The following is a 17,158-nucleotide window of genomic DNA, read 5'->3' as shown; positions in this document are numbered from 1 at the left end:
GTCACTCGATTCCTTTGTCTTCTCCCTGAGGCAGGCTCTGTTGTTACTCCCTTTTAGTCAGCTTGCCTGATGGTGGTGCAGCAAGTGCGAAGAACCAAGACTGAATCCCAGTCCATCAGCTTTAGTAGATCCTGGCCCCACCAGTGGACTACACGGCCACCCACTCTGATTTGGCAGCCCTGGGAGACTGGGTCTGCCTGCTCCCCAGCCTGGGTCCAGGATTCTGGTGAGATGAGAAATGGGCACGGAGGTCAGTCCTCCTGGCTGAAGGCCCCCCCGTAGCCACTCTGCCTCCCCGTTCCGGAAGTGGCGCTCGTCTGTTCCCTCTCTGCTGCTGTCACCTGCTTCTTGCTTCCAGTCAGGGCTTTTCTCCTTCCCCGCGGATGGTGGGGCAGAACAGGGCCGCTCAGTCATGAGCCTGCTCTCCGTAGTGCCCTCTTCAGGCTTTCTGAGAGTTCCTCCAGTAAGAGATGGAAAAGTGGGGAAACAGTTAAACTCTAATCCAACAGCTAGCCAGCCCTCTGTCTGTCTGTCTGTCTGTCTGTCTGTCTATCTATTTATCTTAGACCCTGCAAATGCAAAGAATGGGCATGGATGCCAATGGCAGGTCTTTATAAGACTTAAAAATTCATCTATAGCCAGAACCATAGTTCTCGGCATCTCGGCACAGGATCTGAGTGAGGAATCTGGGGGGAGAATAGGGTGTTATGGAGCCTGGGGACCCAGAGGAACTTTGTCTCCTATTCCATTACATGGGAGAGGGGAGGGCCCAGTCACGTCTGCCACTCACATGGGTGGGTGGACCGGTCTCATTAGCAGCCCACTCTGAAGCAGAGGGAGTTCAGGTAGATGACAGCGTCTAACGTGCCCTGTGCTGCTGAGTTCAAGGGCTGCTAAGATGACCAAAATGTAGTCCCTGCTCTTGGAGCTTACCTCTGCTGGAGGAAAGAGAAACAGGGAAGAATCACTTCAGTTTCAGGAGGGTAGGTGTCACAGAGAGGTGGGCACAGAGGAGTGGCCTGTAAGCTCAGTGATGAAGCGACATGTGGGATCAGTCTTAATGGATCAGCGAGGACCTGGTGGACAGTGGTGGGAAGGGTGTGTCAGGCTGAGGGAATGGCATCAACAAAACTTGCAAGGGCGAAATGCAAGGGCGGTGTATTAGGAGGGCTCCAAAGAGTTTGGTTGCCAGCATTTACGAGAGTTCCTGACACAGGCTTGGCCCTTAAATGTCCATTCAGTGAGTGAGCACAGGTTATGAGGTGGTAGAGATGAGTCTGAAGTCATTCACAGGTGTCAGTGGTAGGTGGTTGTCAGCGTTAATACACACTTAGAATGCATTGTATACTTAAGTACACGCCAGGCACACATGCCGAGTACTTTGTATGTATTAACTTAGTTGATCTTCACAGAAGTCCCATGAGGAAGATAGCCCTCTTTCTTGATGAGGAAATCGAGCTCCAGACAGGTTAAGTAACTTGTTCAAGGTCACACAGCTGGGATAGAACTGGGATCTGAAATATCCAACTCTGGTTCCAGAACCTGTCTGGTCTGTGCCCTGTATGGCCTTTCCAAAGGCCACGAGAGTGATGACATGGTCAGATCTGCTCTTTCACTAGACAGTGCTGGCTGACGTGCGGAGGGTGGACTTAAGGGGACAGGAGGCTTAAGGGCCTGCCAGGGCTGTGCGCCAGCAACGCATATATGCACTTAACATCATCTCGAATAATCCCCACCGCCGTGTCGGTTGGTATTGTTAGAGACCAGGAAGCTGAGGGTCAGAGTGGTTGAATAACTTGCCAAAAATCACTCAGCTGGAAAGGGGAAGAACTGGTTTGTGATTCCAGAGCTCTCTTCTTTTCCAGGTAGTCATTGCGTACCTGGGACCAAAGCGCCCCCAGAAACAGCAGCACACCTGGGGACGGCCCCGGCCTGCCGTCAGAGGTGTCACCAACCCTAGTGAGTTCCGCCTTCTCAGTTCTGTGGCTGCGTGTGTGTCCGAGCGGCCTAGCTTCTCACATCACTCCCTGAGTTTCTTCAGAACTTGTCAGAAGAATTCGTCCCTCTCGCCCCTCTCGCCCCTCTGTCCTGGGGACACGCAGAAAGCTCTGTGTGGCTTCCCGGCTGCGGTGGTGGCTCCTTGGGAAGCAGGCCCGTCTGTCAGGTGGGCCAGCGGTTGTGGTGTGTGCTCCCTACGCACTGGGCTGTCAGAGTGGTGGTGTATCTGAGGTCTCTGTTTTTAACCATAATAGTTCCCACATTTTCTTTCCGTGCTGATCAGCGGGAGTCAGCTGGGGATGGTAGCAAATCTTCCTTTAATTTCCACTGTGATGGATTATCACTTCACTTAAAATGGTGTTTAATCTGTACATGTGCCCTGAGGCTTTTAAATATTGAGCTCATTTGATTGTTATTGGAAATCAGTTTGGATTCCACAGTACGTGCAACGACTTGGACTTGGGCAGCACTGTGCAGCCAGCAGCCCCATTAATAGGTGCCAAGTTTTAAAAATTAAAATATGAGTCCTGTAGCCCCATACCCTCAGTTTCTCCCTATAAAAGAAACCTCACCTAGTTTATCTTCCTTCCTACAAACTGACTCAAAGAAGCAGCTTTAAAAAATTTCCCCCAAGAGGAAAAAAGACGGTAACGGGATTATTTTCTCATTCCTCGCTGTCATTGTTTCTTTTTCACTCAGCCCACTCCTCTTCCTTCTCAAGTTCAAGGACCCTTTCTTTCTGGATCCTGATTCACCCTGCTTTTCTCTCTTACCCCCTCATTCCTCCTTGTTTGCCCTGTACCAGTTAAACAAGATTCATATTTCAGCAAGAGACTTTCTTTTTTCCTTGGAAGGAATCAGCTTTTTTTATTTATTTTTATTTTTTAGAGAGAGAGGAAGAGGGTGAGAGAAAGAGAAACATCAATTTGTTGTTCTGCTTGTTCAAGCATCATTGGTTGATTCTTGTATGTGCCCTGACCAGGGATCGAAACCAAAACCTTGGCGTATGGGGATGACGCTCTAACCCACTGAGCTTCCCGGCCGGGGCAGGAGTCAGCTTTTGGATGGTTGTGCATTCCTGTGGAAGAGCGAGAAGACAGTGACTGGAGCAGCAAAGACTAATGCCTACTGTCTAGGCTCCCCTGGGTTTTTTCTAGCACCAGGCAGCCTGAGATAACTGCTTACGTGGTTGCTTTTTCTCTCATCTTTTTAAGCTCAGAGCTGTGGTGTGCAGTGAGTGTGTGTGTGGGGGCATGTGTTTGTATGGGACACACATTTAATACAGACTATGTAAATGCTTATTGCTCATGACATAGCTTTGAATAACGTTTCGGGACTTGGATTTGAAGTGGAGCAAAGCTAGAAACCCCTGCCTATGACCCTTTTTTGGGAGTTTCCTGCAGAAGAGAAGTGAGAGAAGAAATAATCCTACTCTGGGGAAATGCATAATTTAGAAGCCAGCTGCGTGTATAAGAAAACGAACTCTGTGGCTGCTTTTTAAACCCAGACTGGCAGCCAGGGCTCCCTGTTTCCTTTTGGCCCCTCGTGTTTGTCTAAGACCAAAGAGGCCGGCCCTGCTGGTACGCCCCACTGGGCAGCCGAGGCCGTGGACTTCAGACACGGCTGGCCTTGGACAAACCTCCTGCTCACTTCCCCTGCCTGTCTCTTCCTTACCTTGCCCTACTGCCCCTTCCTCTCCTGGAAATACTGTTCTTCCTGAGAAAATGGAACAGGAGTATTGGAAAGTTCAAGCATATCTCAGGAAACTGATAGCCCGAGTTGGGTCCTCAGGTCTTTCTGCCACGTGTAATACATCCACACTGAATAGCATGGGTCTCCCACAGGCTTGGGTTTTGCCCACTCCCAGAATGTGCCCAGGGCGAGATGAAGGGGCCATGTATCTTCCTGCCTCATCTGGCTATGTCCAGGCCTAGCACTGGGTAAATCAGTTCTCACCTCCATATTCAAGTGTTTCTATAAAGTTCAGTGTAACCCGATTTCACACCTTTAAAAATAGACTGTGCTGGGAAGACATCATGCCTGGGCCCCTGTAGGTCTGAATTCCTTCAGCAGTTGGACGTCTCACGAGTGGGGAGCCCGCTTGGCTCAGGGGCGCACAAGGGACACTCAGGAAAAGGGGTGGTGACCGCTGCTGTCCTTCAGCCTCGTGCTGGCAAGTGATGCTGACCACTCAGGAAGTGGAACGTCGCAGAGCTGTAGTGGCCTTCAGTGACCGCTGTGGGGGAAGGATGTGGGCGCGGAGGTGGCTTTCCTTGGGAAGACTGGAGCCCAGGGAGGTTTAGGGGGAAAGGAGAACTGTGATTTGCGGACTTTCTCCAGACATCCAGATGGATCCCAGACATAATCCAGCAAGGATGATTGGTTTTGTTTGTCTTCCTCCCCGGTCTCTCTAAATAATTTTATCTTCAAAGCATGACACAGGTGCTAATTAACACTCTGGCTCTCCTTGGAGGGAGGCAAGTGGGAACACCACCCCAGTAGTGAGGCTCAGGGAATAGGCAGGTAGTGAGCCTGGGGAGGCAGCGTGAGGCTTAGGCTGTGGGGCCCTCGGACCTTCACTTGGACGTACCCTCGGAGCCCCCTCACGGTCTCAGTGTCCTTGGTCCCCAACAGAATGGGAGAGCGGAGGTCCTGGTAGGCGGTGCTTGGTGCTGTGGGATGAGTGATGGGAGGCTGGAGGGTTGAGGAAGAGTTCTGGTAAAATTCACTGTCCTTGTGAATTTTAGGTGCTTTGATCCAGCTGGTTTCATTTATTCATTGAGTTTAAAAAGAAAAGTACCAAGCACCTACTTTTGGGAAGCTACAGGCAAAGGGAGTTACCGCTCTCCAAACAGCTGGCTAGCTGTGGGGGCCTTGCTGGCTGGGAGCCTGGTCCTTGGCGTTCCAGCGCAGTCAGGAGCAGAGGGTGGCGCGGGTTCGCTGTCTCCGCAGGCCCGAGTTTCAGGTGTGGGAGGGTTGCTGGCCCCTGGAAACGGATGAGAGATCCGTGCGTGACTGTTGATGTGACTCTAGAGGCTGAATTTCTCCCTTTACTCTAGCTGTTAATCTGAGTTGGTTCAGGAGAGGGGGCCTGTTGAGTCCTTTACCAGGGCCTGTATAGGTAGCACATCTTCAAGCCTGGCCTTCTCCAGGGCTCCCTTGAATGGTGGCCATGCCCGTCTGCTGGGGTCGGTGGGGGGTGCCCAGGGACTGCTGAGAGCAGCACTGAACCTGCAACTCCACAAAAGCAGCAGATCCGGGATCTGGGATCGCCAGGGTTTGTTTTTTCCTTCACCAGCATCTTGACACCGTGCAAGAAACAGGGTGGTCATTTGTCCTGTAAATGTCACCCTCCTGGTGGCCATTGGCTTGGCTTCTACGTGCTTTGCAGGAAGCCCAGCTCCATCGGCTGATGCTGTTCCCCTTCTCTCGGCTCCGCAGGCTGCTGAGAGCCGGCCCCAGACCTCTGCTGGAGGGCCCTTCCTCTGAAGACATCACCAGTGTGTGGAGCCTGCCCCACACCCACCCCCTGCCAAACCACGGCCTTTACCTGTGTCTTCCGGTGTTTCCCCTGCGACCCATCCTGTGGGAGTGCCTCGTGGGCCACGCCAGAGTTCACCCCACGCTCCACGGCACCAATGGTGAAGATGACAAGATCCAAGACTTTTCAGGCGTATCTGCCCTCCTGCCACCGGACCTACAGCTGCATTCACTGCAGGGCCCACTTGGCCAATCATGATGAACTCATTTCCAAGGTACACGTTCCCTGCTGGTCTTTCTCACCTTCCCTGGGGTGGGGGTGGGGACTTCCTGTCCCTGACGTTGCAAAGGTTTACATGCTCTCCCAAAGAGCCTGGGACATTTGTACTCCTTCTGTGTAGGGAGTGCTGGCGGCCCACAGGGCTGTGTCATTCAACTGAGAAAGAACTGAGTTTTGTTATTCTGGAAATTAGGTGTCATCTCGGTGGGCGGCTGGCAGGCTGGAGGGGAGGGGCTGAGGTTGGCAGGTGAGCACCATCCAGAGTGCTGCTGGCCTGGACGGAGAGTGTGAGGACCGTGGATGGGGCTGGGGTATCTTGTCACAGGGCTCTTTAGCTGAGAGGAGAGGGGATGTTGTCCTCCATGCCCCTGGGGAGGTCCCGAGGCTGTTGACTCCGGAGGATCAGGAGTGACTTGGTGAAGAGTCGACTCGCTGGCCTGTGGGGACACTGGGGGCTTCTTACATGAGGTGACACAGCATGGTGTTTGATCCCCATCAGAAGAAAAAAATGGAACCCTGTTCTCCCGAGGAGCCTTGGCAGCTGCTTTCCAAGGTAGGGGTGGGGGCGAGGGGATTACTGGTAAATAAGTGAGCCTGACATCCCAGCTGCTCAATCCAGGAACTGGCTCCTCCAGGCAGTGTTCTTGGGGGAGCTGCTTCTCTCCTGACCCCGAATCCCCAGGGAGGAGAAGCAGGTTTTACTGGGCTGCGGGAAAAGGCGAAAGAGATCATGGGGGACTTTTCCCTAAAAAAAACAACAACAACAAAAAAAACAACCCTCCTTCCTCAGAACCTGGCCTGCATGCCATTAAAGTGGGAGGTGGGGGGGGAGACAAACAAACCTTTATGCAGACCCAGACTAAGTGAAAAAAAAAAAGGAACTGCTAGAAAAGGTGGCCTCCCCTTCCCTGCCTCTGGCTCGGTAGCCCCAGCCAGAAGGGGTGAAGGGTCAACAGTTCCGGAACAGCCCCGTGCAGCAGGCTGATTTGGCGGGAAGGGAGGAAGGCTGCCCGAACAGCCACCTCTGGGTGGTGGCGATTCCTAAACCAGGATTGAGGGCGACTCCTCCTCCCGGGGTCTAGGGTTACCACGGAGCTTGCACCCTGGAGCCCTCAGAGCCCTGGCACCTGGCCCACTGTCCCTTCTCTCTGCCAGTTACTCTCCTTGGCGCTATTTATGTCCCGCCCAGCCCATCGCATCTTTCTCTGTCACCTAACTCATCTTGTCTCGGATTCCTGGGATCTTTGGGGAACCCCTTGAGTCTGAAAGTTTGGATGTGGGGTGGCCACGTCAGGGAGGAAGGACAGGAATCGGTCCTCTTTGCTTTGGAAGAGTGCCTGAAAGCTTGGAAAATGGGAGTTGTCCTTTTTCTGAAAACCTCCAGAGAAAGTGGAAGCCAAGACATTTTTTTTAATGCCAGGAAGAAGTGCTCTGTAGTGTAAGAAGTTGAGGTACCCGTAAAATTTTAATGCCTTCTCTGTACTGAAAACGGCTCCCTGCACACTTGTAACTGTTGTCTCAACCCTTGTAAGAAGCCTGTAAGGTAGGTAATATCAGTCATGTTTTATGTGGATGGAGACGCTGAGACTTTTAAATGTTGTCCAAGAATTCAAACTGGAGGCTCAGAGAAGAGAGAGCAACTGCTTTGAGCGTCTTCAAGGATTTCTGGAAGAGGCGGGTCGTGTGAGGTGGGCCAGAGTGCATCCGTGGAAGTGGTAATGGCTTTCAAAGTTATGTCTAATCTCTGGCCCGGTGTGCGGGGTCTCGGGCAATCTGGCAGAGCCTGCGTGTTGAGTTAGGTCTCCTGCCAGTTCCTTGCTTTATGTTCCAGCCCCTTGGACCTGAATACACAGATAGGGGGGTTTCAGGCCGCTGTGCCTCGGCCAAGAGCAGCCCCCTTTCTTCACCTTCCCGTCTCCCGGGAGCTCCACACACCCTTTCCCACCTGGGGCCGTTTTCTACTAGCTTTGTGTCCCTGGGGTCCAGACATGCAAAGACCCCTGGCAAGAGCTCAGTAAAGGATTGAGTAAATGGGTGGATAGAGCCTGAGCTTTGGGAGAAGACAGGTGATGAGCAAAAGAGACCCTGTTGGCCTCCTGTCCTTTTTCCTGCCCCTCTGGGGGCAGAAAGGCTCATTCATAAATCCCGGCCAGAGTCAGCAGAGGCTTCAGTTTCGTCGGTTACAACCGGTGCACAGATGGGGTACATTAGAGCTTGATGATTTAAAGACGTGGGTTAACTGCCTGGCTGTGGGCAAGGACCGAGGGAACTGTGGCTGGCCGTGCACAAAGGCCCCTTTATTCCACTGCGCAGCCACCCCCAGCGGTAAGGAGTCCATAGATTCGTGTGCTGGTCCGCTTGACGGAAAGATCGTTGCCCCAGCCCCCTCCCTGGAAAATGGGCCTTTCTTTTTGTTTTGGTTCTCTCTTCCTTTTAAGAACGTTCAGGGAGAGAATGTTTCTCCTGTTCTTCCCCTCTTGACATATAGTCTCCTATGTGGTTGCGGGATCCACCCAGTGGGAGTTAGGGGCTGGGAAGCAGATAACTGGAGCAGCAGTGTAATTAAATGACACGCGGTGCTTGCGGTGGAGCCTTTCATCTGGGAGCTTGACATTCCATTGTTTGGTCTTAGAAAAAAGGAAAAGCGAGTCTGCCTTTATTCTGGAGAAGGCAACACAAAGGTCCAGAGAAGCGAAGCTCTGAGTGTAGAGCCGGCGGAGAACTGGGGCCGGGGTCAGGACTTGGGGCTCCCTTCCTGTCAGGGTGGCAGAGCCCACATGGAATGGGTAGCTGTCAGGTTTTAAACAGTGAGGGCCAAGATCAACTTGCGGTGTAAAGAGACCAGCGTGGCTTGGTTGGCTGAGCGTCATCTACAAAGCGAAAAGTCTCCAGTTCAATTCCTGGTCAGGGCACATGCCTGGGTTGCAGATTTGGTCCCTGGTCGAGGCATGTTCACAAGGCAGCCGGTCAATGTTTCTATCCCTCTCTTTCTCCCTCCCTTCCCCTCTCTCTAAAAATAAAGAAAGAAAATCTTTAAAAAAAAAAAAAAGAATCCTGCACCAAGGGTTCTACCTTCCCAGCTTGCTCTGTGTCTCCAGAGCCTACTTGCCTGGACTCAACTGTCCAACCTGAGTCTCAGTTTCTCTCTAACAAAAGGAGAGACATTTGCTGTGTCTAATGCTGAGGCGCTAGCACTGTGTGCCATCGCCAGAACAGTCCTATGTGGTAGGTGTACCTTCTTTGAGACTGGGTGGGGGGAGCAGGTTTACCTCATGGGTTTGTTATGAGGCTGGATGAGATCATAGATGTGTGGGTGGTTTGCAAATCAAAGAAAGCTGTATGCAAGTATAAAAGTTCCTCTGCTTTTCTTGGACTTGCTGTCAAAAAAGAAAAAAAAAGGAAAAAGAAAAGAGGAAAGGCAAAGGGTGGGGTGGAGGGGATTATTCCTGTCTAACACCAAGCAAATCTGGATTAGCCAAGATAGTTTCACTTAGGAATGTGGGGTGTGGGAGTTGGGTGGAGAGGAAAAGGAAGTAGAAGAAATCCTCAGCACAGGTGCGCGTGCTCGCGGAAAGGTACCAGCAGCATCCGCTCTGTAGAGTGGTGGGCGGGTGGGGGCTGGGGAGGGGTGGAACTCTGAAACTCTGAGTAGATGGCAGAACTCTCCGGGAATGTGCTGAGGGGGCACCTGCAGCTTCTTCCTCGGGGGTGTTGCAGCCTGAATGCTGGGGTGTCTGTGAGCAGAGGTGTTCTCGGTTGGCATGAGGAACAGCTAGTTCACGCTGTTGTTTCTTACTTACTAGTGCAAGCCCTGGGCTGAAAACGGGCCTTGGTTAAAAAATAATGATGGTGTCAACTGGAACAGTTAGTTGCCCTGAGTGAGAGCAATCTAAGTGCTTTTTAAAAGAAGATGATCAAAACTATGAACATCAAATAAACTCACAACTACCAACAACTGAACCTAAAAAAAAAAAAGAAAAAATCAAACTAAGCAAACAAGTAGAACAGGAACAGAATCACAGAAATAGAGATCACATGGAGGGTTATCAGTGGGGAGGGGTGGGAGAAGAACGGGGGAAAGGGTACAGGGAAGAAGTAGCATAGATGGTAGGTACGAAATAGACAGGGGGAGGTTACGAAGAGTATGGGAAATGGAGAAGCCGAAGAAGCTACACATAGGACCCATGGATATGAACTGGGGGGCAGGGTGATGCTGATGGGAAGGCGGGTGCAGGATGGAAGGGAACAAAGTAGAGAAAAAATGGGACAACTGTAATAGCATAATTAATAAAATAGATTTAAAAAATAGATGCTCTTTTTAATGGGTACTTTTATGGAAGCTGGACCTTAACAAAGCTTTTCCCTGAAAAATTTCTGTTGGTAGTCATTCCCTTTTCTCCCACCTGCTAACCCTCCCGTGGCGTGGTGGAATGGGCCCTTTGGGAACAGTGAATTGGGTTAATCTATCCCGATCCCACTCTAGGGACAGGGGCTTCATTTCAGGGCGCGGGTTGCTTTAGGGCGCTGGATTGGTGGAGGGAAGGTGTTGTAGGAGGCCCTGGAGGGGGGTGTCCAGTGAAGGGGACGGGGACAGTCGTTTGCTCACCCTCCAAAACTTTTTTATTATGTCCGATCTTCAGGTCAGTTATCTTCTGGTGTGACAAATGCAGAATTCCAGGAGGTGCAGGTCATTGAGTGCTGCCTCCTTCATGAGGAAACAGGCCGAGGGCCACTCAGGGACCGGCTGAGGTCCCATGGCCTCAGAGCCAGGCGTGCCTGCTGCGTACCCTGCAGCTGCACTGTGTGAACAGCTCCGGCTCCACTCGTTTGCAAAAGCTGGTCCTCCCCCTGAGGTTCCCAGCTTTTTGGAGGCAGGTTCTTTTTGTTCCCTGTGGAGTTCCATGGGGCTTACAGTGGATGGCATTTTGGCTTTCCCTGCCTGCATAGATGTGAGATGAAGCAGTGCTGTCAACAGTCTGAGGAAAGTGGCAGGGAACGAGATGTTCTGAAGCGTTGTAGTGATGAAGTTGCTGCTGAGAGGCCCCTCTCCCTCGGTTTCCCACCTCAGCCCCTGCGCACTAGTCTTCCATACCAGCAGTGCTCAGACGGACTGGTGGCCCCTACACAGTGGCTCAGAGGTGGTGGATGGGGAGGGGGTGCCGGCGTGGAGGTACAGAAACCTGACCTGTTCTGTCTATATCAGGGATTCGTTTCTCTGAATTCCCGCCGCCCACCAGCTTGTCTTTAATGTACAATAAGAGCAACTTTCCAAAATAGTAATGCAATTACTTATGGCCAGAAAATGGCATATAAAAAATACAGGAACAAAATTTCTAGGTATCTACTCATTCTGTTTTCCCCAGGTACTCCAGCAGATATTACCGTGTGCATTGGAGTGCATTGGTCGTGTTAGTGGCTGCTGTGTCGCATGCAGCAGAATGAGTATAAAGAACATGTACAATGGGATGTGTTACTGAGGTAATTCTTGCCAGTTACATTTTGAAATCTGATTTTATCAATTAAAAAATCTTTGATATCCAGTGGATATGCCAGTGATTTTTAAAAAAAACTATTTCATAAAATTAGTATTTCTGTTCTAGCAAGGCAAGAAAAAACAGATTGTGTGTAGATCTCTAAATAGCTATCTCATAAAAAGTGAACTTTTTGTTTCCAAAATAATGGGACCCAGGCTTTTACTGGAGTGATTTGATGAGCTTGAATAAGCAACAAAACACCGAGAACAGCCCAGGCGCTACTGTGCCTTTGTCGCTTTTGCAGTGTTTGCAAACCCAAGTGAATGTTTGTTGGTGTTTCCCATAGAGCATTTCTGAGGTCCAGTAAAGTCAGTGGGAGAGATTCTGGAAGAGTTCCAACATAAGCCAGTAGGCCCAATGTAAAACCTCATCCCATCCATTTAACTTCTGTAAAGAAAATCCCATCTCTAACCTAAAATTACCTACTTTACTTCTTTTCTATGAGTATTTGACCTTTGAAAGCCTTAACCTCCTACCTGATGAAATCTTCATTCTGGGGAAGTGCAAAAGAGATTATCTGTGACCACCCAGGAAGGAGCAAGAGGTGAACCAAGTCTACACAGAAAAACTCCAAACAAAGGCACGTCATTAGATCACAGTGTTTCTTGGTGAAAAGAAACCATTGGGAGTTTATAAAATATAATATCTTACGGTATCTCCCTGAACCCTGGCCACAAGAAACAGAGATTGAGTCAGTTGAGGGTGAGATCAGCTACACATTAGGCTGGCATACTTCATACGGTAGGACTGTGTGAGACGGGACCGCCGGAGCAGGGTCTCAGAGGCCTCCGTTGTGTGCGTGATAGCAGTGGGCACTGTGCCCGGTCTTGCTCTTTTGTCTCATTGGCCCTGGTCGGTCACTGCACAAATGCTAACGATGCACTCTGTGTGTGTGTGTGTGTAGCGCTGTACTAGATATTATGATACTACCCTTAAGGAATTTATCTTCAAGGGACTTCGACTCTAGTTGGGGAGATAATAACTTCGTAAGTCATCCCTTCTTGAAGTTTGTACTTCACCTGATATTTCTACCTGAAAGCAATTGCCACAGTGTAATGACACATGTCTCCCATTAGCTTGTGAACTACTTGAGATGCTTGTGATGTCATCTTTATGCCTGTAACACCTGGCACAGCTCCTAGAGACTGGCAGGTATTCAGCAAGTATCTGACTGGATGACTTTGACTACTCTAGGGTAGAGACACGTGTCAGGGGTTCTAATTTGGGGCCCATGGATTGGCTTCAAGGGATCCCTGAAATTGGATGTGTAGTTCTCTGTGCTTGTATATTTTTCTAGGGAGGGTTCCATGGCTCTCATCAGATTTTCAAAGGGCTTGTTGCTCAAAAACCCCTGTATGAGCCATCTGTCTAGAAACTAAAGTTCTAGGAAAACTGGGTAGAAGTGTCTTTGAGATGCGCCTAGAAGCAGCAGCCTAGACCAGTGGAGATGGATGGGGAGGGGCTGGGGAAAGGGCAGTCTGAACAAAGTGGGCACGGGAGGTGTGCAAGGAGCAGCCGTAGAGAATGATGAGCAGATTGAAGGGTTAGGTTGAAGCCAGATTGTTGGAAGCGTACAGGTTCAGACTTCATCCTGCTGGCAGGTGGGTGCTGCTGAAAACTTGGAGGAAGTAATGGCACGACCAGAGCTTTGCTATGAAATGGTGGGTGCTGTGAGTGGTAGGTGACCAGCTGAAGAGACTAGAAATGGAGGAATCAGTGTGTATGCACTGCCGTGAATGAAGGGGTGCCAGGCATGCGGTGATCATTCAAGACATGCCTGGGGGGAGAAGTACAAGCAGTCTATCATTTTTAACCATGAACAAGAGGAATTGAATTCGGGAAGTCACCCTCTCTGGATGAGGCAGACCTGTCCGTTCCGTAGTGATGCCTGTTCTGCGTGAAAATTCGAGCAAGGGTAGAACTGATCACCAGCTGCGAGGGCCCAAGTCTGGCGAATCATCTGTGCGCCGCAGACAGCAGACAGCTGGAGCACACGCACCGGCTCAGATGCCATCCTTTCTCTGTGGTTGCTTTTGATACCAAAAGGAAATGTTGACTTGAGCTATGAGGCGTACCCTGAAAATGAACTCTGTGGTTTGCAAATGCCTGTACGGTTCCAATCATAAGATTGGTTGGTACATTCGTGTGTCGGCATTCAGTAAGGGCGCCGGTGACTGCAAGCTTGTGTTCCTAGTCAAAATCCGAAGAAGCCCTTTTCAACAGGGTGCTCTCCCTGAGGAGCAAGCGGTGGGGGCAGGCCCTTCTCCCTGTGTGTATGTTCACACGCTGCACTCCCTCCCTCTCCGGTAAAGCTGCACCATCGCTGGTTTGGCTGTTTGTATTTTGGGGCCTGGCCAGAACCCACCGCCATATACTGCTCGTTCAGTCTAATAATATGTGTTTGCATCTGAAACAACGTGCCAGGCCCTAGTCTGGGTCCTAGAAATAGAGAGATATGGCCAACATTCCTGTGTCTTTGGGGCACGTGGGAATGAAAGACTGTCCGTGGAGGACAGCAAGTTACAGGCGAGGTTGTGTTGGGGACATCAAAAACATGGTGAAAAACCTGCGTTGCCTCTATTAATTGCTATTTATTGAACATCTACCGGGTGCTGAGGGCGCCTTTACCTTTCATCATTTACAACCTTCCTTCAAGGTGGGGATGAAGCGATTTGCCTGAGACGGTAGATGACCAAGGAGCTGCGTGGGGCACAGACCTGGATGGGGCTGTGCCCTCACTGCCTTTAAGGGCCGTGGTAGCTCCTTTTGGCGTTGGGTATTCTCTGGCCTCGCTCTGTGACGTCAGTGGTAAACCCCACCCTGGGTTCTCTCTCTCACCTGGAGAATCCTTTCTTTCCCTGTATTCAGTTTCTGGCCATCTTTTTTTTTTTTTTGCATCTACTCATGCATTAAAATTGAATATGTAGTAGAAAAATTAAAAACAAAATACAATACAGTTAAATAATGTAAGATCAGATACATTTCAAGTCCACGTTAGAGAGTTTACTGTGTGAAAGTTTAATTGAGCGCTCAGGAAAATCTACTTTGCTTTTTTGCACCTTACGTGGCCAAATGGACAACATTTGTGGGCAAAACAGCACCAAACCCAGACAGACACCGTAGTGGTCACTTCGCAGCATATTTCTGTAAAGGAGATTGAGCCAGGTGCACGGGGCTGTGCATTCTTTATTAACCACCTAGAAAGAGGTTGCACAATTGTTCTTGTAAGAACATGACGAGGTAAAAGGGGCTGAAAGAGAAATGCAAGACAAAAAAACTGCAATATCCTATGCATTCTATTAGGCAGTTGTATTAAAAAGCTTATACAATAATATGGGGGGAAGGTAAGCTTTCGTCATTGACAGTTATGAAAAAAGAATCTTTTTCTTTTCAGCCATAAGCATTTCCATCCAACTTTATAGAAAAATAAGTAGAATCTATCGCTTTTTCAAGACCAGTGTAAGAGTTTTCTGTCTTCCTAGACAATGGGATTTCATCTTCCCACTGAATGTCTACAGAACTCACTGCCGGGTTGTTCACTTGGCAATTAATACTGACTGCCTTATAATAAATATGGTCTGTGTTACTGAGGTTACTTTTTGTATGTGGTTGTCTTGTTCCCGAACAAGATTCTAAGTGATCTGCAGTCATAGACTCTCAGAGCATTAGAGCTGGAGGGGCCCTTGAACCTGGGTTTTCTCGTTCAACTCCTTGCTTTATAGGTCAAGAAGCCAAGGCCCAGAGAAACCGAGGGCCTCTAGACTTTGCACTGTGCCGCCGCCTCCACCCCAGACCCCCGACTACCTTGCACTTACGGGGTGCTGGGGAATGCTGTAGGCAGCCCTGGGGAAGAGACTGGCGGCCGGGAGAACGAAAGCAGCAAGCTCTGTGGTCTCGGGCAAGACTGTGCCCTCTGCCTCTCCTTTCTCCTCATCCTTCCAAATGAGGCATTAGAGGAAACTGTCTTTGAAAGTTCCTTTCACCCCTCCCCCCGCCCCCCATCTTCTGATTCTACTGGAGCAGCGATAGGAAGCAACAGAACTCAGTGGTTAACAGCATGGCATCCGAGCCAGAACATTCCCTGGGTTCAGACTCTGGCTGCTTCACTCAGTGGTTATGCAGGTCATTGGGAAATGGGATTAGTACTAATATCGGACACTGTAACTCGTAGAATCCTTGTGGAAATTAAAGCGGTAATCAGTATGAAGTGCTTCATAGCACCGCACGTAGTAAGTGCCCAGTAAGTGCTGCTGCTGTTTTCTCGATTGAGCAAAATAAAAACAGAAAGTGGCATTCGAACACAGCCAGGCCCTGGCCCCCACGACTGTCAGGTGTATTGGTTTCTGCTTTTCTGAGAGACTCTGCTATTGCCTTTTAGCTGTGTGGCTGGTCTTCTGAGGCCTCTGTGATCTCTGAGCGTCTCATTACTTAGAATTCCAAAGGAACCAACAGGTCTTTGGAGGTAATTAAATCACAGCAGTAGTGGCCTCCACCCCACTCTCTGGACCTTACCTGCAAGCAGCTCAGGGTCTCTCTAGAATTTAAGTGGAAAAATCTGTCCCATCCTCTTCCGTTCTGTCTATCAGGTGGGTATCTTGCCTCTGTCCACCCACCAACAGCTTACAGAGACCTCCGACTACTGCAGTAACAGCAGCCCAGGCAGCTGGAAGAGAATCCAGGGCCTGGGTGTCTAAGCAGGAGCTAAGAATTGCTTGTCAGTTTGGTTCACTTTGTGACAGTTCGCTGTGGCTGGGTGGTGCTGGGGGTGGTGTGAGCTTCCTTTGAGAGAAGTCATTTTGCTCATCTTTAAAACAAAACGAAACAAGAATCTCTGATACCTTTCTTTCCAAAGCACTTGGCTTGTTCCTGAGGGGAGGGTTTGACCTGGTGACCCAGAATATTGTCTTGGGTCAGGGCTGCCAGGCCAGGGAGAGCTTTAGCTCTCTGCTTCCCCACCCTCCTTTGCCTGCTGCTGGCCGCCGGACTGAGACTCGGGAGGAGGGGGAGCCGGGGAGGAGACTGGCTCTGCCTGCTGCTGCTAAAAACGACACCTCCTCGGTCCACAAAGGCCCTCCCTCCAGACCGCAGTGATGTCAAGAGGCAGAGCAGGTGCTGCTGGCTCTCCCCCCGACAATCCCCAGCACCTTTGGGCCTTTAAAGGCGCAACTGATGATTGTTGAAAGTTAAATAAGTTATCTTTGGGGGCCAGGAACCCCACTTCCTCTCGTTAGGCTGGTTCCACCAGGAACTTGGACTAATATATACATGAGGAGACAGAAAAGCATTTTCTCACCCAAGCAGAAAGTCCCAGAGCACAGCTTCCTGCACTGTGCCCTGTTACCTGTTCCCCATTTAGCGACTCCTCTCGCTTCGTGGGGACACGGTGGCAACAGATGTGTGCCCTGCCCTCACCCAGCATGCACCCAGTGCCCTTTGTCTAGAGGAGCAGCTGGTGGCAGCAGAGGTGGGGGTCTCCATCCTGAGCCTGGCACCGAGTCATCTGGGGCAGCTGAGGAGCCAGCATTTCCATACTGCTTTCCATTCCATTTGCCTGATTTTCATGCCCAAATGTGCACAGCTTTTCCCTAGACTGTCCCTGTCCTCCCCTGTTGTGTCAACCCGGGCTGGTGCAGCCTCCTCAAAGTGCCGGCTGGGCTCTTGCTGCTTGAGGTGGCTGGCGAGTGAGACCCGCTGTTCTTGGGTGTGCCTTTGGAGGAATGTCTGTGTCTAGGACCAGGCCTCTCACTCTTGCATGGTGGCTGCACTGTTTACTTGTTGGGTTTTGTTTTTTTTATTTTTATTTTTTTTATTTTACCACATTGTTTACTTCTGAAAGCAGCTTGACTTTACCCTCAGCTGGCTCCTC

The 17,158-nt window shown here is 50.3% G+C and overlaps 1 protein-coding gene across 6 annotated transcripts in view; it reads left to right on the top strand.

Annotated features, from left to right (window-relative positions):
* The window catches only part of YPEL2 (yippee like 2), a 57,909-nt gene that overhangs the window by 15,008 nt on the left and 25,743 nt on the right, over positions 1-17,158 (top strand). For 3 of the 6 annotated variants that reach the window (XM_037070250.1, XM_037070252.1, XM_037070255.1), the window contains exon 2: positions 5,440-5,753. In XM_037070250.1, coding sequence (XP_036926145.1) covers positions 5,637-5,753 — 117 coding nt within the window. In that variant the 5' untranslated portion in view covers positions 5,440-5,636. Of the gene's footprint in view, positions 1-27; positions 464-1,938; positions 1,960-2,121; positions 2,165-5,439; positions 5,754-17,158 lie in introns of those variants that run through there. The other 3 variants (XM_037070253.1, XM_037070254.1, XM_037070251.1) reach the window with 3 other exon arrangements.

Source organism: Sturnira hondurensis, unplaced genomic scaffold (genome assembly GCF_014824575.4).
Source record: "Sturnira hondurensis isolate 20B ecotype Veracruz unplaced genomic scaffold, ASM1482457v3 Scaffold0018728, whole genome shotgun sequence".
Lineage (NCBI taxonomy): Eukaryota > Metazoa > Chordata > Mammalia > Chiroptera > Phyllostomidae > Sturnira > Sturnira hondurensis.
Note: the sequence above shows the minus strand (reverse complement) of the source record. Positions and strands in the feature narration are given on the sequence as shown.